At 29.9% G+C, this 16,000-nt stretch overlaps 1 protein-coding gene across 1 annotated transcript; it reads left to right on the top strand.

The window, feature by feature from the left end:
• Positions 1 to 11,362: 11,362 nt before the first annotated feature.
• LOC148582050 (zinc finger protein 3-like) lies at positions 11,363 to 11,923 on the top strand. The gene has a single exon (XM_088495180.1). It carries the CDS (start codon positions 11,363 to 11,365, stop codon positions 11,921 to 11,923), a length of 561 nt encoding a protein of 186 aa, XP_088351306.1.
• Positions 11,924 to 16,000: the final 4,077 nt, after the last annotated feature.

Here is a 16,000-nt window from a genome sequence, read left to right as displayed (position 1 = left end):
AGCATTTTTGTATCCAAATGCAATCAAACAGGCCCAAATTCAACAAAAATCGCTTTCATTACACCCACGTGCACACGTTTCAATAACGCTTCTTCGTTTTCGTCTTCATCTTCACGTTCTTCCTTCTTCTTCTTCGCTTTCCTCTTTTTTTCTATTTGCATTCCTTTTTCTTCTTTTTTGCGTTCTTCCTTCTTCTTCTTCGCGTTCCTCCTTCTTTTTCGCATGTTTTCTCTCAATCGTCATTCTTTTATTGTTGTTGTTGATGCATTTTTTCTTTTTCTCCTTTTAATTGAGGTTCATTTGAATCCAAAAATGAACTGGTTCAGATTTAGTGAATACTTAACAATAATATCAAGTGAACCTAAATCAATTCACAAATGAATCGAATTTGGTTCAGACTTGAACAAAAAGTGATAAACATTCAATCAGCAAGAAATACTGAATTCTGGGCAGTAAGGAGAAGAGAAGGGTAAAATTTGTATAATGTTTTTCTCTTGATTTATTTTGCTGTATGCTGCTGTAATATATACAGCTTTTACAAGCTCATCATAAATACAATCATATCTAGCAAATCTTTTTAATTTGTAGAATATTCTAATAAGATACTAACAAAATAAAGAATAAAAGTTGACTCACACATTCCAGAATAATAAAAGAAGGCAAAATAAATATGTGATATAATAAAAGAAAAATATAGAGTTGTTGATCATCTTATTTAGGCTTGTTTGTCTGTGGAGTACTCTTGGGAGTACTGGCCAAGTTGGAGGATGATATACGTCAAGAATCCCCAACTTGGATAAATTGGTACGAAAGGAATGTGTTGGGAGAGGCTTGGTAAATATATCTGCCAATTGGCGCGAAGATGGGACGGGAAGTAACTTCATTACGCCAGCTTGAGCCTTTTGGCGAACCAGATGACAATCCACCTCCAAGTGTTTAGTTCTCTCATGGAACAAAGGATTGGCAGCAATGTGTAAGGCGCTTTGATTATCACAAAATAGAACGGGTGGACGATCACAAGACATACGAAGAAACTGTAACAAATTCAAGATCCATAAAAGCTCGCATGTAGTGTTAGCCAAGGCTCGGTACTCAACTTCTGTTGAAGATCTAGCAACAGTAGTTTGCTTCTTAGTCCTCCAAGAGATTAAAGAATCTCCCAAAAAATACGGGTATCCGGGCAACCTACCCAATCGAAATCGCTGAAGCCATAATATATGAAGACTAGAAGATATGGGAAAGAAAAGATCTCTGCCCGGATTATTTTTCAGATATCGAAGTACTCGAAGAGCTGCTGCATAATGAACCTGAGTAGGGGTGGCCATGAATTGGCTAAGCTGTTGGGTGGCATAGGTGATATCCGGACGAGTTGTGGTTAGGTAAAGCAATCGACCCACAAGATGCCGATAAATAAATGGATCAGACAAAAGAAGACTACCATCTTGATGAAGTCTAATGGTACTATCCATAGGAATAGGTGTGGATTTTGTACCCAAAAGCCCAGAATCGTTCAAAAGGTCCAAGCAGTATTTGTTCTGTGAAAGAGAGATTCCCTGAGAAGAATGAGCTACCTCAATACCTAAAAAATACTTCAATATACCAAGGTCTTTAATTTTAAATTTAGAGTTCAAAAGTTCCTTTATTACTGTTATCTCGGAAGAAGAACTTCCCGTAATCACAATATCATCAACGTAAACCAGTATTATGCAAATGTCAGTGCCCAAAATTTTGAAAAACAAACTATAATCATAAATCGTCTGCTGATATCCATAAGAAACAAGAAGAAATGAGAGTTTCTCGTACCACATTCTACTGGATTGTCTCAATCCATGTAATGATTTGAGCAATCCGCAACATTGATTTGGCTGAGAAGATTTGGGGCCAGGAGGTAAAGCCATATAGATAGTTTCCGTCAAATCGCCATGAAGGAAAACGTTGTTAACATCAAGTTGCTGGATTGGCCAACCCTTAATCGAAGCCAAAGCAAGAACGATTCTGATAGTTGCAGGTTTCACTACCGGTGAGAATGTTTCAAGAAAATCTACTCCTTCTGTCTGTGTGAAATCCTTGGCTACCAAGCGAGCCTTGTAGCGGTCAATACTACCATTAGGCTGGCGTTTGATCTTGTAAACCCACTTACATACAATGGATTTTATGGTGGGAGAACACTCAACCAGAACCCAGGTCTTGTTTAGCTCAAGTGTAGCAATTTTCTCTGTCATGGCATGCTGCCAGTGAGGAACCTAAACAGCATCTTGAAAAGTCTTTGGTTCACAGTCAGAGTATAAGGATGAGAGAAACTTGGTATGTGAGATAGAAAAAGAAGCAAAAGAGAAAACTGAAGATAGATGATACCTTGAGCGTGAGGATGAATAAATTTGGGGATTAAAAGAAGTATTACAGACATAATCAGAGAGACGAGCGGAAGGCCGGATATGACGGTGGCTATTTCGAGTAGAGGGAGGGACAGTGATTGGTCCAGGTTCAATTGACTTAATGGAGTGAGGGGCTATATGTGATTGAGGAGAGGATGGGGGAGAAGTCATATTGGAAGAAGAGTTGGGAGAACAAGGTAAAGGAGATTGGGAGGAAGAAGACGAAGGGGAATTAGGAGAGAGAGGGGATTCGGTGCTTCCAGGAAGAGGGGGGTTGGGAATTATTGTTGTGAAGTGGGCTTGAAGTATGGAATGGATCATTGGGTAAAGGAACGGGTCCAATAGGAATGGAGAGTATTTTTGAATTATTGATGTTATTTGGGCTTGGATTATTTTGATGTGGGATAAGAATGGGATCATTTTGTATGGGCTGCTGGTTGATTTTGGCTAAGGGAAAATAAGCTCATAAAAGATCACATTTCTAGAAATTATCATTTTCTTATGTTCAAAAAGATAAAAAAATATATATATATCCTTTAAAACTATTTTGATAACTAAGAAAAATACCCTTTTGTGCTCTTGAATCAAATTTAGAACGATGACTCAAAATAGTTGAAACAAAGCATAAACAGTCGAAAACTTTGAGTTCATTGTAACCAGGTTGTTTATTAAATAGAATTTCGAAAGGGGTTTTAAAATTAAGAATGGCAGATGGAACTCTATTTATCAAATAAACTGCATGGTTAATAGCATAAGACCAAAAAGTAATAGGCAAATTTGATTGAAACATGAGAGCACGGCAACATTTAAAATATGTTGATGAATAAAAGGATGTCAAAAGAAATTCTAGACCATTATCTGATCGAATAAATTTAATCTTAGAGTTAAACTGCGTTTCAACCAAAGCAATGAAATTTTTTATATGTTGAGATACCTCACTTTTTTATTTTAACAAGATGATCCAAGTAAAGCGGCTAAAATCGTCAACTATGGTTAAAAAATATTTGTGATTATGAATTGAATTTTGACGAAAAGGTCCCATATATCCATATGTAATAATTCAAATTTCATGCTCGCTTTATTATTACTAAGAGAAAAATGAAGTTTTGGTTGCTTAGAAAAATGGCATACATCACAAGGTTCATCATGATGCAAAGAAATAAAAGGATATTGTTTATGCAAGGCATTAAGCCATTGTCTAGAAAGATGACCTAATCTAAAATGCCATAAGTTTAAAGATGTGATGGGTGTAATATATGTAGAATTGATGGAGGAAGATGATGAACTTATGTTGTGGAAAGCTTGCTCAAGAACATATAATCCTTCTTTTAAACTACCAAAACCAATCATCCTCAAGCTGTTCGATTCCTGCACAATACATGAAAATTGTGAGAAAGTGACATCATAAGGAAGTTTAGAAGTAAGTTTTGAGATAGAAATTAGATTAAAATGAAATTTGAGGCAAATAAAGTACGTCAGAAAGAATTAAAGAGGATGAAAATTGAACTACACCCTCAAAAGATGCTATAGCTTTGGAACCATTGAGCATATGGGCAACTATTGGCTTAATTTTTATGAATGAAATAAAATAAGAAAAATTAGAAGTAATATGATCAGTGGCACCTGAATCTAATATCCATGCACCATTAAAAACAGAGTGTGATGCAGAATTTAAAATTGAAAAAGTATGAGAAGAACATAAAATATGGCTACCTGAATTTGGATTGGGGAGAAGCCCAATTTAAGATTGAGAGGAAGAGGAACTGAATTACTGAAGGTACTGTGGTCCTCGGCCCTTTTCAGAAAGATCATTAAGGCTGCATGCTGGGCTTGGGTCAGTCCAAGAACTGGTTCAGTTGGTGCCCTAATAGCCTGTTTTTCTTGAGCCAGACTGTATGAAGAGGATGATTGTAACAGTCCAGACCACCCGCTAGCACGATATTGTCCGCTTTGGCACATAAGACCTCACGGTTTTGTCTTTGACGATAGGGATGATAGCTGAAGCCCCCCCACACTCACTCGTCAAAAGTGTCATGTTAGGGAGAGGTATCCACACCCTTATAAGGCATGCTTCGTTCCCCTCCCCAACTGATGTGGGACCTTACAATCCACCCCCCTAAGGGAGCCCAGCTCCCTCGCTGGCACATCGATCCGGGCTCTGGCTCTGATACCATCTGTAACAGCCCAGACCACTCGCTAGCACGATATTGTCCGCTTTGGCACACAAGGCCTCACGATTTTGTCTTTGACGATAGGGATGATAGCCGAAGCCCCCCACATTCACTCGTCAAAACGCGTCATGCTAGGGAGAGGTATCCACACCCTTATAAGGCATGCTTCATTTCCCTCCCCAACCGATGTGGGACCTTACAATGATGGTGCGGCGCCGCTGGAGAACAGAGTAGGGTTAGCAACGGAGGAAGCGGCGCTGTTGATGGAGGGAGCAGCGTGACCACCAGCACGCAGTCGTCCAGGGTATCGCGAGTGTCCAGGTGGATACCCGTACTTTCCATAGCACACGTCCACCGTGTGTCCTGTTATGTCGCAATGAGTACACTGCTTGGAGGAATTCCCGCCGCGTCCTTTGCTGGAGAAACCAGAGCCACGTCCGCTGCCGTGTCCTAGTCGTTGACCTTTGATGGCGACAGCAATAGTTCTTTGTTCATCCAGGATGCCATAAGCTGCTTGTAATTGTCTTTCCTGCTGAATTACCATGGCAAAAACTCGATTGACTGGAGGCAGAGGATCAAGGAGAAGCAATTGGGATCTTACCACTGAAAAACGTTCATCAAGTCCCTTCAAGAATCGGATGATGATGTCTTGGTTACAGTAAGTCCTTGCAGGGCATGTACAGAGAGGGAGAGGGCATGAATTTTTTATCTCTTCCCATAGAGTCTTTAGGGCAGTGAAAAATTCAATGACTGCGCAATAGATCTGACTGTGAGAAGCGATCTCGAAGATCTTCCCAAACAGAAAAAGCAGTAGACAGATAAATGACACTTTGAGTAATGGAAGGTGAAAGGGAATGAAATAGTCAAGAAAGGACTAAATTATTGCAACTTTCCCAGGCAGGATAAACTAGGTCATCAAGTGAAGGAGAAGGGATTGAACCTGTCAAGAAGCCATATTTGTTTTTAGAAATTATGGCCATAGAAAAGGAACGACACCAAGAATGGTAGTTGTTTCCTATGAGTACAGGGGAAACAAGAATTGACGTTGGGTTCTCACTTGGGTGTATATAGAAGGGGCTAGCAGGATTTTGAGACGTGTTTGAATCATTATCATTCATTGTTTGTATGACAGAGGAAGAAGAAGAAGAAGGAGAAAAAAGTGTTCCGTTTGGATTTGCGGTCTTTACCATGGATGGATATAGCAGAGCTTTAAAGCTCTGATACCATACTGAATTTTGGGCAGTAAGGAGAAGAGAAGGGTAAAATTTGTATAATGTTTTTCTCTTGATTTATTTTGCTGTATGCTGCTGTAATATATACAGCTTTTACAAGCTCATCATAAATACAATCATATCTAGCAAATCTTTTTAATTTGTAGAATATTCTAATAAGATACTAACAGAATAAAGATAAAAGTTGACTCACACATTCCAGAATAATAAAAGAAGGCAAAATAAACATGTGATATAATAAAAGAAAAATATAGAGTTGTTGATCATCTTATTTAGGCTTGTTTGTCTGTGGAGTGCTCTTGGGAGTACTGGCCAAATGGTCTAATAAGAAAAGCACGTTTTAATTTATTTCTGCATGCAAATGAACTCAATTAAACTAAGAGATGAACCGAATTCCTTAAGGAATAACAGATTTGATGAATACTTAAAACTTAAAAGTAATATCAAATGAACCTAACTCAATTCACAAATGAACCAAATTCAGTTCAGATTTGAGCAAAAAGTGATAAACATTTAATCAGCAAGAAAAACACATTTCAATTTATTTTTGCATGCAAATGAGCTCAATTAAACTAAGAGATGAACCGAATTTCTTAAGAAATAACAGATTTAGTGAATACTTAAAATAGTATCAAGTGAACCTAACTCAATTCACAAATAAACCGAATTCGATTCAGATTTGAACAAACAGTTAAAAAATTACTTAAAGAATAAAAAATTTGGTCAATACTTAAGTATCAAGTGAACCTCAATTAATAACACACAAATGAACCGAAATTATTTAATGATGGCATCAGAGAAAATCAGAACTAATAAAAATGTTAGCAAAGTTGGTGTTATTGGTGATGACGATAACGAAAAAAGGAAAAAAAAAATAAAGAAGACGCCAACATTGGGGAAGAAGAACATGCACGAATTTGGAAGAAGAAGAAGAACGACGATGAGAAGAATAAGGAAAAGGAGAATGAAGCGCATGAATTGAAAAATTGTTATAACAACATGGTTAGACTTGGTTAAGTATTTTGCTTGGATATAAAGTTTTATTCTAGTTCTAATTGGGTGCTAACATGATAAGTTTATGAAATTATATCAAATCAACTCCAAATTAAGGGATTTTAATATCTCAATGTCTGCCTCAATTTGAAGTGGATAAATAAAATTGAGATCTACGATGGATTAGTCATTAATTTGTCGGATTAGGACTTAGGAGATATGTGAACAACCAAAAAACTTATAATGTTAACCACCAATTAGGATTATCAAGTGTGTATATTGTGGTTAGTATCACTTAATGTGCTACATCAGCAAATTCTGACGCAGTTAGCAATAAAAATGACGAAATGATTAATATAACTAATTTAAAATTTTTAAATAATAAATTTAATTAAAAAATTTTTCAGAGATCAATATAAAAAACAAATAATTTTTCAAAAATAAATTTAACTATTTATTCTATCATTGTTTTTCTCAAAATTATCACGCACTAACAACTTTTTACTAAAAATAAGGACATGTAAATTAAATCTAGAAAAGGTTTTCGAGTTTGAATGTATATTTTTTGAATTTTTAGATGAGTACAATTTTTTTGGTTGATTTTTTTCTGATCATCTTAATAAAATTATATAAAAATATTTTATCTAAATAAAAAATTAATCACCAAATTAATATTATTTATGTGAATTATTTAATATATTTTTAATATATATTTTATATTTTGATACATATTTTGTGATTGATTAATAATTTTTTTTATATAAGTAATATAGTAGTAAAATTAGTATTTTTGTTCATAATAACATTACAAGAATATAAATATTTTAAAATTACGTTAACTTTGTCATAATATTATAAATTATGACAAGAAAATAAATATTTATAGAATCAATCTATTTTTACAAAAAATTCATATGAAAAAAAGTCCCTATCAACTAAATTATATGTAATAAATATTTGAAAGAATAGAAGTAAAAATATAAATTAAAAAGATAAGCGGCAAAAAAAATTAAAATTAAATAAAAAAATAAAAATATGTATATAATAATAGTAAAATATTTATGCAAATAATATTACTTGATTATTTTTTAATTATATTTAATTATAAATTTAATATATTTTTCATAATTTTGTGAATCTATTTTAATTATGTTATTTTATTAATTTTATTTTTTGTAGAATAGAAATGTAAAAAAGAGATAGATAATGAGAGAAAAAAGAGAGAGAAAGATAAAAAAAAAAGAGAGTGATTTTGTTAATTTTGAAGAAAAATATTTTATTATAATTGTAATGAAAATACCTCATGACACATTTTAGTTTATCAAATTAGTAACATAAAATATAAATTATAAATTGTATATAGAATAAAAAGTGTAGAGAAAAATAGAGAAAGAGAGAGAGGTAGATAAAATAATGGAGGAAGAAAATTCATTAATTTTAAAAGTAATATTTTATCTTAATTTTAATAATAAAGTTTTATATGACATATTTTGGTTCTTAAATTAGTAATATAATATAACTATATTTTAATTTTAATATTTTAATTTTAATTACAATTAGACAATATTATATTATATATTTTGATTGTTAAATTTATAATTATTTATTGATTATGATATATAAAAGAGATAGAATGAATATAGGAATAAGAGAAATAGAGTGGATGAAAGAATGAGAGAGATAGAGAAATAGAGAAAGAAAGGTAGAGAGAATTCTTTAATTAAAAAAATAATTTTAATTGTAATAAAAAAATGACACGTAGTATATTTTGATTATAAAATTAGTAATATATAATATATTAAACATGATAAGGTCATTGACAAATTAAATTTTATAATTGATTATCTATTTCTATCAATAACCTACTTATTCTGTCACTAAAAAGAAAAACAATAATAGCCTACCTACAAGCATATTCAAGGTCAAATTGAAATAAGAGTTAAATATAGAATTGCATATATATATATATATATATATATATATATATATATATATATATATTCAACAATGAATTGTCCTTCTATAAAATAGGTAACTTGAACTTGTAAGTAAGAAATGAGGAGCCTTTTGCTTTCAATTATTAAGTAATTAAAAATATTTTGTTGTCAATTTTATTTTTATTTTTATTTATAATAAAAAATACCAAAAATTCTTGTAATTTTTTATGGCTAAGTTTTATAAGTAAGTATTTTTTTTATGCTAATATTTTTAGTATTCTTTTTTAAATTTTGATTTTTTTTTACTAATCTTTTGTTTTTTTATTCATATTATGGATGTTGTTGTTCATTTTTTAAAATTCTTGTAATATTCTCTTATGCATATTGTTGTTTTTTATAAAAAAAATTTAGTACTTATTATTCATATATATATATTAATTAATTAATTAATTAATTAATTATTTACAAAAAATTTTTTGTTATTTTTTATTTAAATTTATATAATTTTCACTGCGTGTTTTTGAATTAGTATGTATTTAATTTTTTATTATTATGCTTTTAATAATATAAGTGATTAATTCCATTAAGAAGACTAAATTTAATAAAAAGAATGCAAAAAAGAGTACTAAAATATTATGACTAAGAAAGTATTAAATTTTAACAAATAGATTTAAATTCTTTAAAAAAATTATAGCCCAAAGAGTGTTGAAAAAATATAGTTTTGAGTAATATAAATTTATGTCTTTTTTAATAGTTTTTATCTAAACATAATTTTGAATAATATAATCCTAGTTAATATTCAATTTAGTCCCTGAAATTATATTCGATATCGAACTTAATGTGACCTTCAAAATTCCAATGGACTTAAATCAGATCCCACAACTTGTAACTGTACCTCACATTAACCCTTGAACTGATTTCCGTTAATGACATGTTGATTTGATACATTAATTTGTTGTAATTTAAATTTCTCTCTTAGATTCTACGTGATCAAGATCTATTAGAGGTTGTCCCAGATCTTTAAATTTTTTAAATTTAACTTGTTATTATCGTCTTAGTGAGGATATTGGAGAGCTAGTCAAACTTAGGAGTTCTAATAGATCTCAATCACATAAAACCTAAGTGAAGAGATCAAATATTGACGAGTTAACGCGCAAAATCAACACGCTGTGTTGTTCACAAAATTAATTCAGGGCTAAATAACGGGAGTTACTATTATAAAATTTGGAGTCTAAATTGAGTCAATTATAACTTCAAGGGTTATTTTTAAATTCGATCTTAAATTATAGGGATCAAATTGAGTATTAACTTAATATAATCCAAATAAAGTTCATTTTATTATAATCTATTTTATCACTTCTACAGAAAAATTGATTTCAAAACAAAAAAAAATCTATTTTTCATTCTTGGCTTTGTGAAAAAATGTTTTTTTTTTGTTTCTGGAAATACTGACTCTCCACCACTATTTTTACGTAATGATTCATCTGCTAGAAGTATTGATCCTCCACCACTATTTTCAAACAATGTTCCATCTAATTAAATTACCTATTGCATATCATTTTACCACTCTATTTTTATTATTAAATTTGTATTTAAAATTGTGTGTGATATGAAATTTCAAGTTTTAATTTTATTTTTTTCACATGTGATTTTATTTTTATATGATTTGCTATTATTTTCATAGTTAGTTATTCAAACAAGTTCTTGATCTCAATAAAAGAGGAGGGGGTTCTAATAAGAGTAAAAAAAATAAAAAACAGCAACAAAATATACATTTGACACATTTTAAATTTATTTTTTATTTTCACCTCCATATCATACACAATAAAACATCAAATACTAACTACACAATCATTTCTTTGGCATTGCCATCAAAATCAAATTTGTAAGATCAATTTGATATAAATTTCTATTTGATCCAAACAACATGTTGAACCAACACGTTGAACTCTTTAAATGCACAGATAAATTGAATTCAACAATGATTTTAAATGTTACCAATTTTACTTTTTTCTGGTTAAACATTTATCTATCTTCAATCTTAAACGCATATTTTAAAAATATAATAATAAAAATTTTTACATTAAAAATATAAAAATATATATCTTTTTAATAACTTTTAGTAAAATATTTTTTATTATATTTTTAAATAATCATACTAAATATACACTAAAATTAATTATTAATGTAAAATATACGTTAAAAATATATTAAAATATACATATATTTAAATACAAATATATGATAATTAATTTTTAATGTGCATATAATATTTTTTATTCCAAAAATATATTCATAAAACACATTAACCATATTGTAAAATAAATATTATCAATGACATAAAAGTTGTGATACATTAAGACCACTAGTCTTATATTCTTGTTATGGAGAGTTTGACTACTTGAGTAATTAGCCACAATAAATTACTATAGTCAAATAATTTTATGGAAACTTATGTAAGGAAAAACATAATTTGAGAAAGAATTAGTCCAAGATGGCTCATATCACTTCAATTCCTCAATAACATAATACACATCATGAGATTCTTTTGTATATATACAAGCCTTGGCCATATCTCTCTATCCATGATCCATTCCCATAAATTTGAAAAATAAATAAACAAGTTCTATCTCTCTTCTTTTTTCTTTTGAGTCATGGTGGCAACAAATGGTTCCAATGATGATCTCAAATATGAACAACATCAAGCATCAAACCTCCACAAAAATTCCCATATACTAGAATTTGTGAAGTTAGCCAATGATAATAGTTCAATTCATGAGTCCAAAGTAGTGGAAGAACATGATTTTTTCCGCATAGAGCACAAGACATCATCAAATAATTTAGAGACAAAGGCCTTTTTATGCAACTATTGTAAGAAGGAGTTCTCTTCTTCACAAGCATTAGGAGGGCACCAGAATGCACACAAACAAGAGCGCGCGTTAGCGAAATGTCGCCGAGAGATTGATGCTGGTGTTTTTGGTTACCCATATTGTTTTTCCTATCACCCTTACCCTAGCTTTCCCACACACCATTTTTGTGGTTCTTCTTATAACAATAATACTATTAGGGCACTTGGAGTTAGGGTGGAATCTATGATTCATAAGCCAAATTTATGTCCCAATAAATGGAGTGGAATCATGATGAGACATGCTCACCAAACAAAGAAGACAGAAGGCCCCTCTAGCTCTATGCTTGATTTGTCACTTAAGCTCTAAGTTTATAAACCTAAATTGGTAGTAACGGAGACCAAATATTATGTATGAATAATAGGTTTTAATTTAAAGTTTTTTTTTCTTAGTGGGTCAAATTAATAAAATTGGGGGAGGGGAAGATAAACATATTATGTATACATTACTATAAAACTCAATGGTAAGTAGGTCATAATCCCCAACATCCTCCAATAATATTGGTTCGTTTGTTAATTAGGTTCTAGTTGAAAATTTTGTGTATTACTGCTTGGATAGTGAATTTTATATTTTCTTTCTTTCACTTTTCCCTATTTTTAAGTTTTTTTAGAGAAAAAAATAAGTCAAAAACTCTAAACGATTTTTTACAATTATCTTAAAAGGCAATAAAACCCTCAACAAACAAATATTTTTTTTGCTCCTAATCTTTATTTTTATGAGATTGATTAGTTTTTGTATCAATGTTAACAGAGAGACTAACCAGTCCTACAAAGTTAAATATTAAAAATAAAAAAAAGATATATTTTTTTTATTTAGAGACCTCATAGTCCTTCAAACAAAAATTATCAGATGTCAGCTTGGGTATTCACTCTTTTTTATATCAAATTATGTATTAGTAATGTGTAAACCTCCCATTAGATCTATTTGTGATTTTGTTTTTCATCAATAAAGTTTGATCTATCTTTTGCCAAAATAAAAGGTTATGTCTTCTAATAGAATGATGCATGAGTTTAGGGTTGTTATCTAATTTCATTATGCCTATTTCTAGAAGTGTACTTGTAAATTCTCACTCTTCTTAAGAGGTTTATGCTTTTATCTTATTGAACTTATCTGTGATTTTCTTTTTTTGGTCTCATCAATAAAGTTTATCTTTTGTCAAAAAAAAAGGTCAATGTTTAGAATGGTCTTCGAAAACTTTAATGAGTACAATTCTACAGTAATCTTTGAACATTGTTTATCAAAATTAAATATATCCAAAAATTAATGAACAATATTAAAATTAGAGAAAATAAATCAAGATACAATAGTGTCTGGATCATGTAATGTGGTTCCTATTAGAGATATGTAATAAATTTGTTATAATTTAAATTTAAATTTAAGATAAGTTAATTTATTTGGCTTTAGGATAGGTAAGTTTGTTATTATTTAAATTTGAATTTAAGATTTGAGTTAATTTGTTTGACTTTGGAATTATGTTTAGGGATAGATTTTATATTTATCATTTTGTTATTCAATTAATTATGATTGTCACCATTTCTAGTTAAAATTGTAATTGATTTTATACTCTAGAAGGGAGAAGTACCAAAAAAATATTAAAATCTAATTTATATTCGTTAATAAGGATTTAACTAATATATATTTTAAGAGTACATATTCAGATTATTATAAATAAAAAGTTTTAAATTTTTTTATCTTAATAAATGCAAAACTAACATATTAAACATTTATGGGTTGATGATTGATTTGCCACAATATTTTTTTTGTTTTTTATTTTAAAAAATATTTTTTATTTTTAACATTTCACATCATAAAAAACATAATTAATTTATAAAAAAAAAATTATTTTAAACGTTGAAAATAATAAAATATGTTTAATTGGCCAATGTAATAAAAGAGGGAGTAAGAACAAAAATCAACCATAAAAATTCGGTGTTTTAAAGTGGAAATATTTTTAAAAATGTGATAACTAAAGATTCTGACAATAAAAAAATGTTTTTTTAATTTTATTTTATTTTTTAAAAAATCTTTTTATTAACATTTTTTTTAAAATACTCGATCAATAATATTTTTATTGGAAAAAAAACGCTCAAACTAATTAAACTTTTTTGTATTTTACATTTTTCTCATCAATGACTTTAACACGTGCTCTTAGCTAAACTTTTAAACCCATAACATAAAATAATTATATCACTGTTGTAAAATAAAAAAATAAATATAAATAAAAAAGTATAACTAGAAGATTATAATATTAATGTTGTTCATTAGTACTATTATTTTATTATAATAAAAGTAAATTATATATATATATATATATATATATATATATATATTTATTGTAGCTTATACTCAAAGAAATAGAAAAAAAAAAAGAGTTCATTGTAGAGTACAAATACATGAAAAGAGGAAAAAGTATTTTTGTTGTATATATTATCTGAGATCTTTTTACTATTTATACACGCATACACGCACAATGTTTATTTTTTCAATTTTATTTAAGTTCAGTTTAACTTGGAAGTTTCATTCTTTTATCATAAAAAAAATTGAGCCGTCCGTATATTGAGCTGTCCATATAGAATGGACATCCTATGGACATCCATATTCATTAATTGAATGGACATCTATATTTCATATCACAATACTTTTTATTAGATGTCCATTTAGAATTATACCTCGTTAAAATCTTACTAAAAAAATTTAATGAAAAAAAAAATTAGTAAAAGAAAAGAGTACAATATCATTTGTGATGATGACTGCATCATTAAAAATCTTGTCAAGAAAAATTCAATAGGGACAAAAACTTGACCAAGGAAAAAAGAGTACTGTCTCTCCCTCTTGTCGACATTATTTAATATCTCGAAATCGATGCATCCCAATCTGATGTACCAATTTTTCAAAGGAAGATTTTGTAAGTGACTTTGTAAATAAATATGCTAGATTATCACTTAAGCGGATTTGTTGGATATCAATTGTTCCTTAATTTTGAAGATCATGAGTGAAGAAGAATTTGGGAGAAATATGCTTTGTTCTATCACATTTGATGTATTCACCTTTAAGTTAAGCAATGCATGCTGTAATATTTTCAAACATAATAGTTAGAGCTATCTTATGATCAATCAGTCCACATGACGACAAACTATATTGGATCCAACTCCTGAACAAAAAACACTCTACAGTCGTCTGTTTCGTAGACCTCCATGATATAGCTGTACCAGCATATGTGAACACTGAACAGGTATCCTGTTTGAGATCTTCTTTTGTGTGGATCAGACAAGTATTATGTATCTGCATAACCAACTAGTTATGACTTGGATCCATATGGATAAAATAATCTCATATCAACCATTCCACATGAAGATATTGAAAGATTTGTTTGATCCCATTCCAATGTCTTCTAGTTGGAGAGGAACTATATCTTACTAGTAAATTCATAGCAAATGATATATCGAGTCGTGTATTATTAGCAAGATACATTAATGCCCCAATAGCACTGAGATATGGTATTTCACGACCAAGGATATCTTTATTTTCTTCTTTAGGACGGAATTGATCATTTTTCACATCTAAAGATCTTACGATCATTAGGGTACTTAATGGATGTGAATTATCCATATAAAATCTCTTCAATATCTTTTTCTGTGTATGTTGGTTGATGAATAAAAATTCTATTTTTTATATGCTCGATCTGCAGGTCGAGACAAAATTTAGTTTTTTCAAAATCTTTCATCTCAAACTCTTCTTTTAGAGCTTTTATAATTGTTGAAATCTCTTCAAGGGTTCCAATGATATTTAAATCATCAACGTACAAAGCAATTATAATGAATCCAGATACAGTTTCTTTATGAAAATACATGGACAGATATCATCATTCTTAAATCCGCTTTTGGTCAGATACTCAGTAAGACGATTATACCACATTCGTCTAGATTATTTTAAACAATATAAAGATTTTTACAATTTGACTGAGTATCTTTGCAAATATTCATTGAATAGTTTAGATATCTTTAGTCATCCAGGGACTTTCATATAGATATCATGATCTAATGATCTGTATAAATAGATTGTTACCACATCCATTAGATGCATATGTAGTTTATGGTATGTAAATAAATTGACCAAATTACGCAATGTTATTGCATCTACTACAGGGGAATATGTTTCTTCATAATCTATACCGGGCCTTTTGTGAAAAACCTTGCGCCACAAGTCGAGTTTTGTAGCGTACAACTTTATTTTTTTTATTTTGTTCTCTCACAAATACCAATCTGTATCCAACAGGTTTTACAACTTATGATGTATGGACTACATGTCTAAAAAATTCACATTCTGCAAGCGAGACCACTCATCCTTCGTAACTTCTTCTCATTTTGGCCAATCATTCTTTCATGG

Source organism: Arachis ipaensis, chromosome B10 (genome assembly GCF_059453495.1).
Source record: "Arachis ipaensis isolate K30076 ecotype BB chromosome B10, ASM5945349v1, whole genome shotgun sequence".
In the NCBI taxonomy this organism is placed as follows: domain Eukaryota; kingdom Viridiplantae; phylum Streptophyta; class Magnoliopsida; order Fabales; family Fabaceae; genus Arachis; species Arachis ipaensis.
The sequence above is the reverse complement of the archived record's forward strand: the minus strand, read 5'-3'. Positions and strand labels throughout refer to the sequence as shown.

Coding starts and splice junctions, on each gene's coding strand:
- LOC148582050 (XM_088495180.1), top strand. CDS start 11,363: ATGGTGGCAACAAATGGTTCCAATGATGATCTCAAATATGAACAACAT.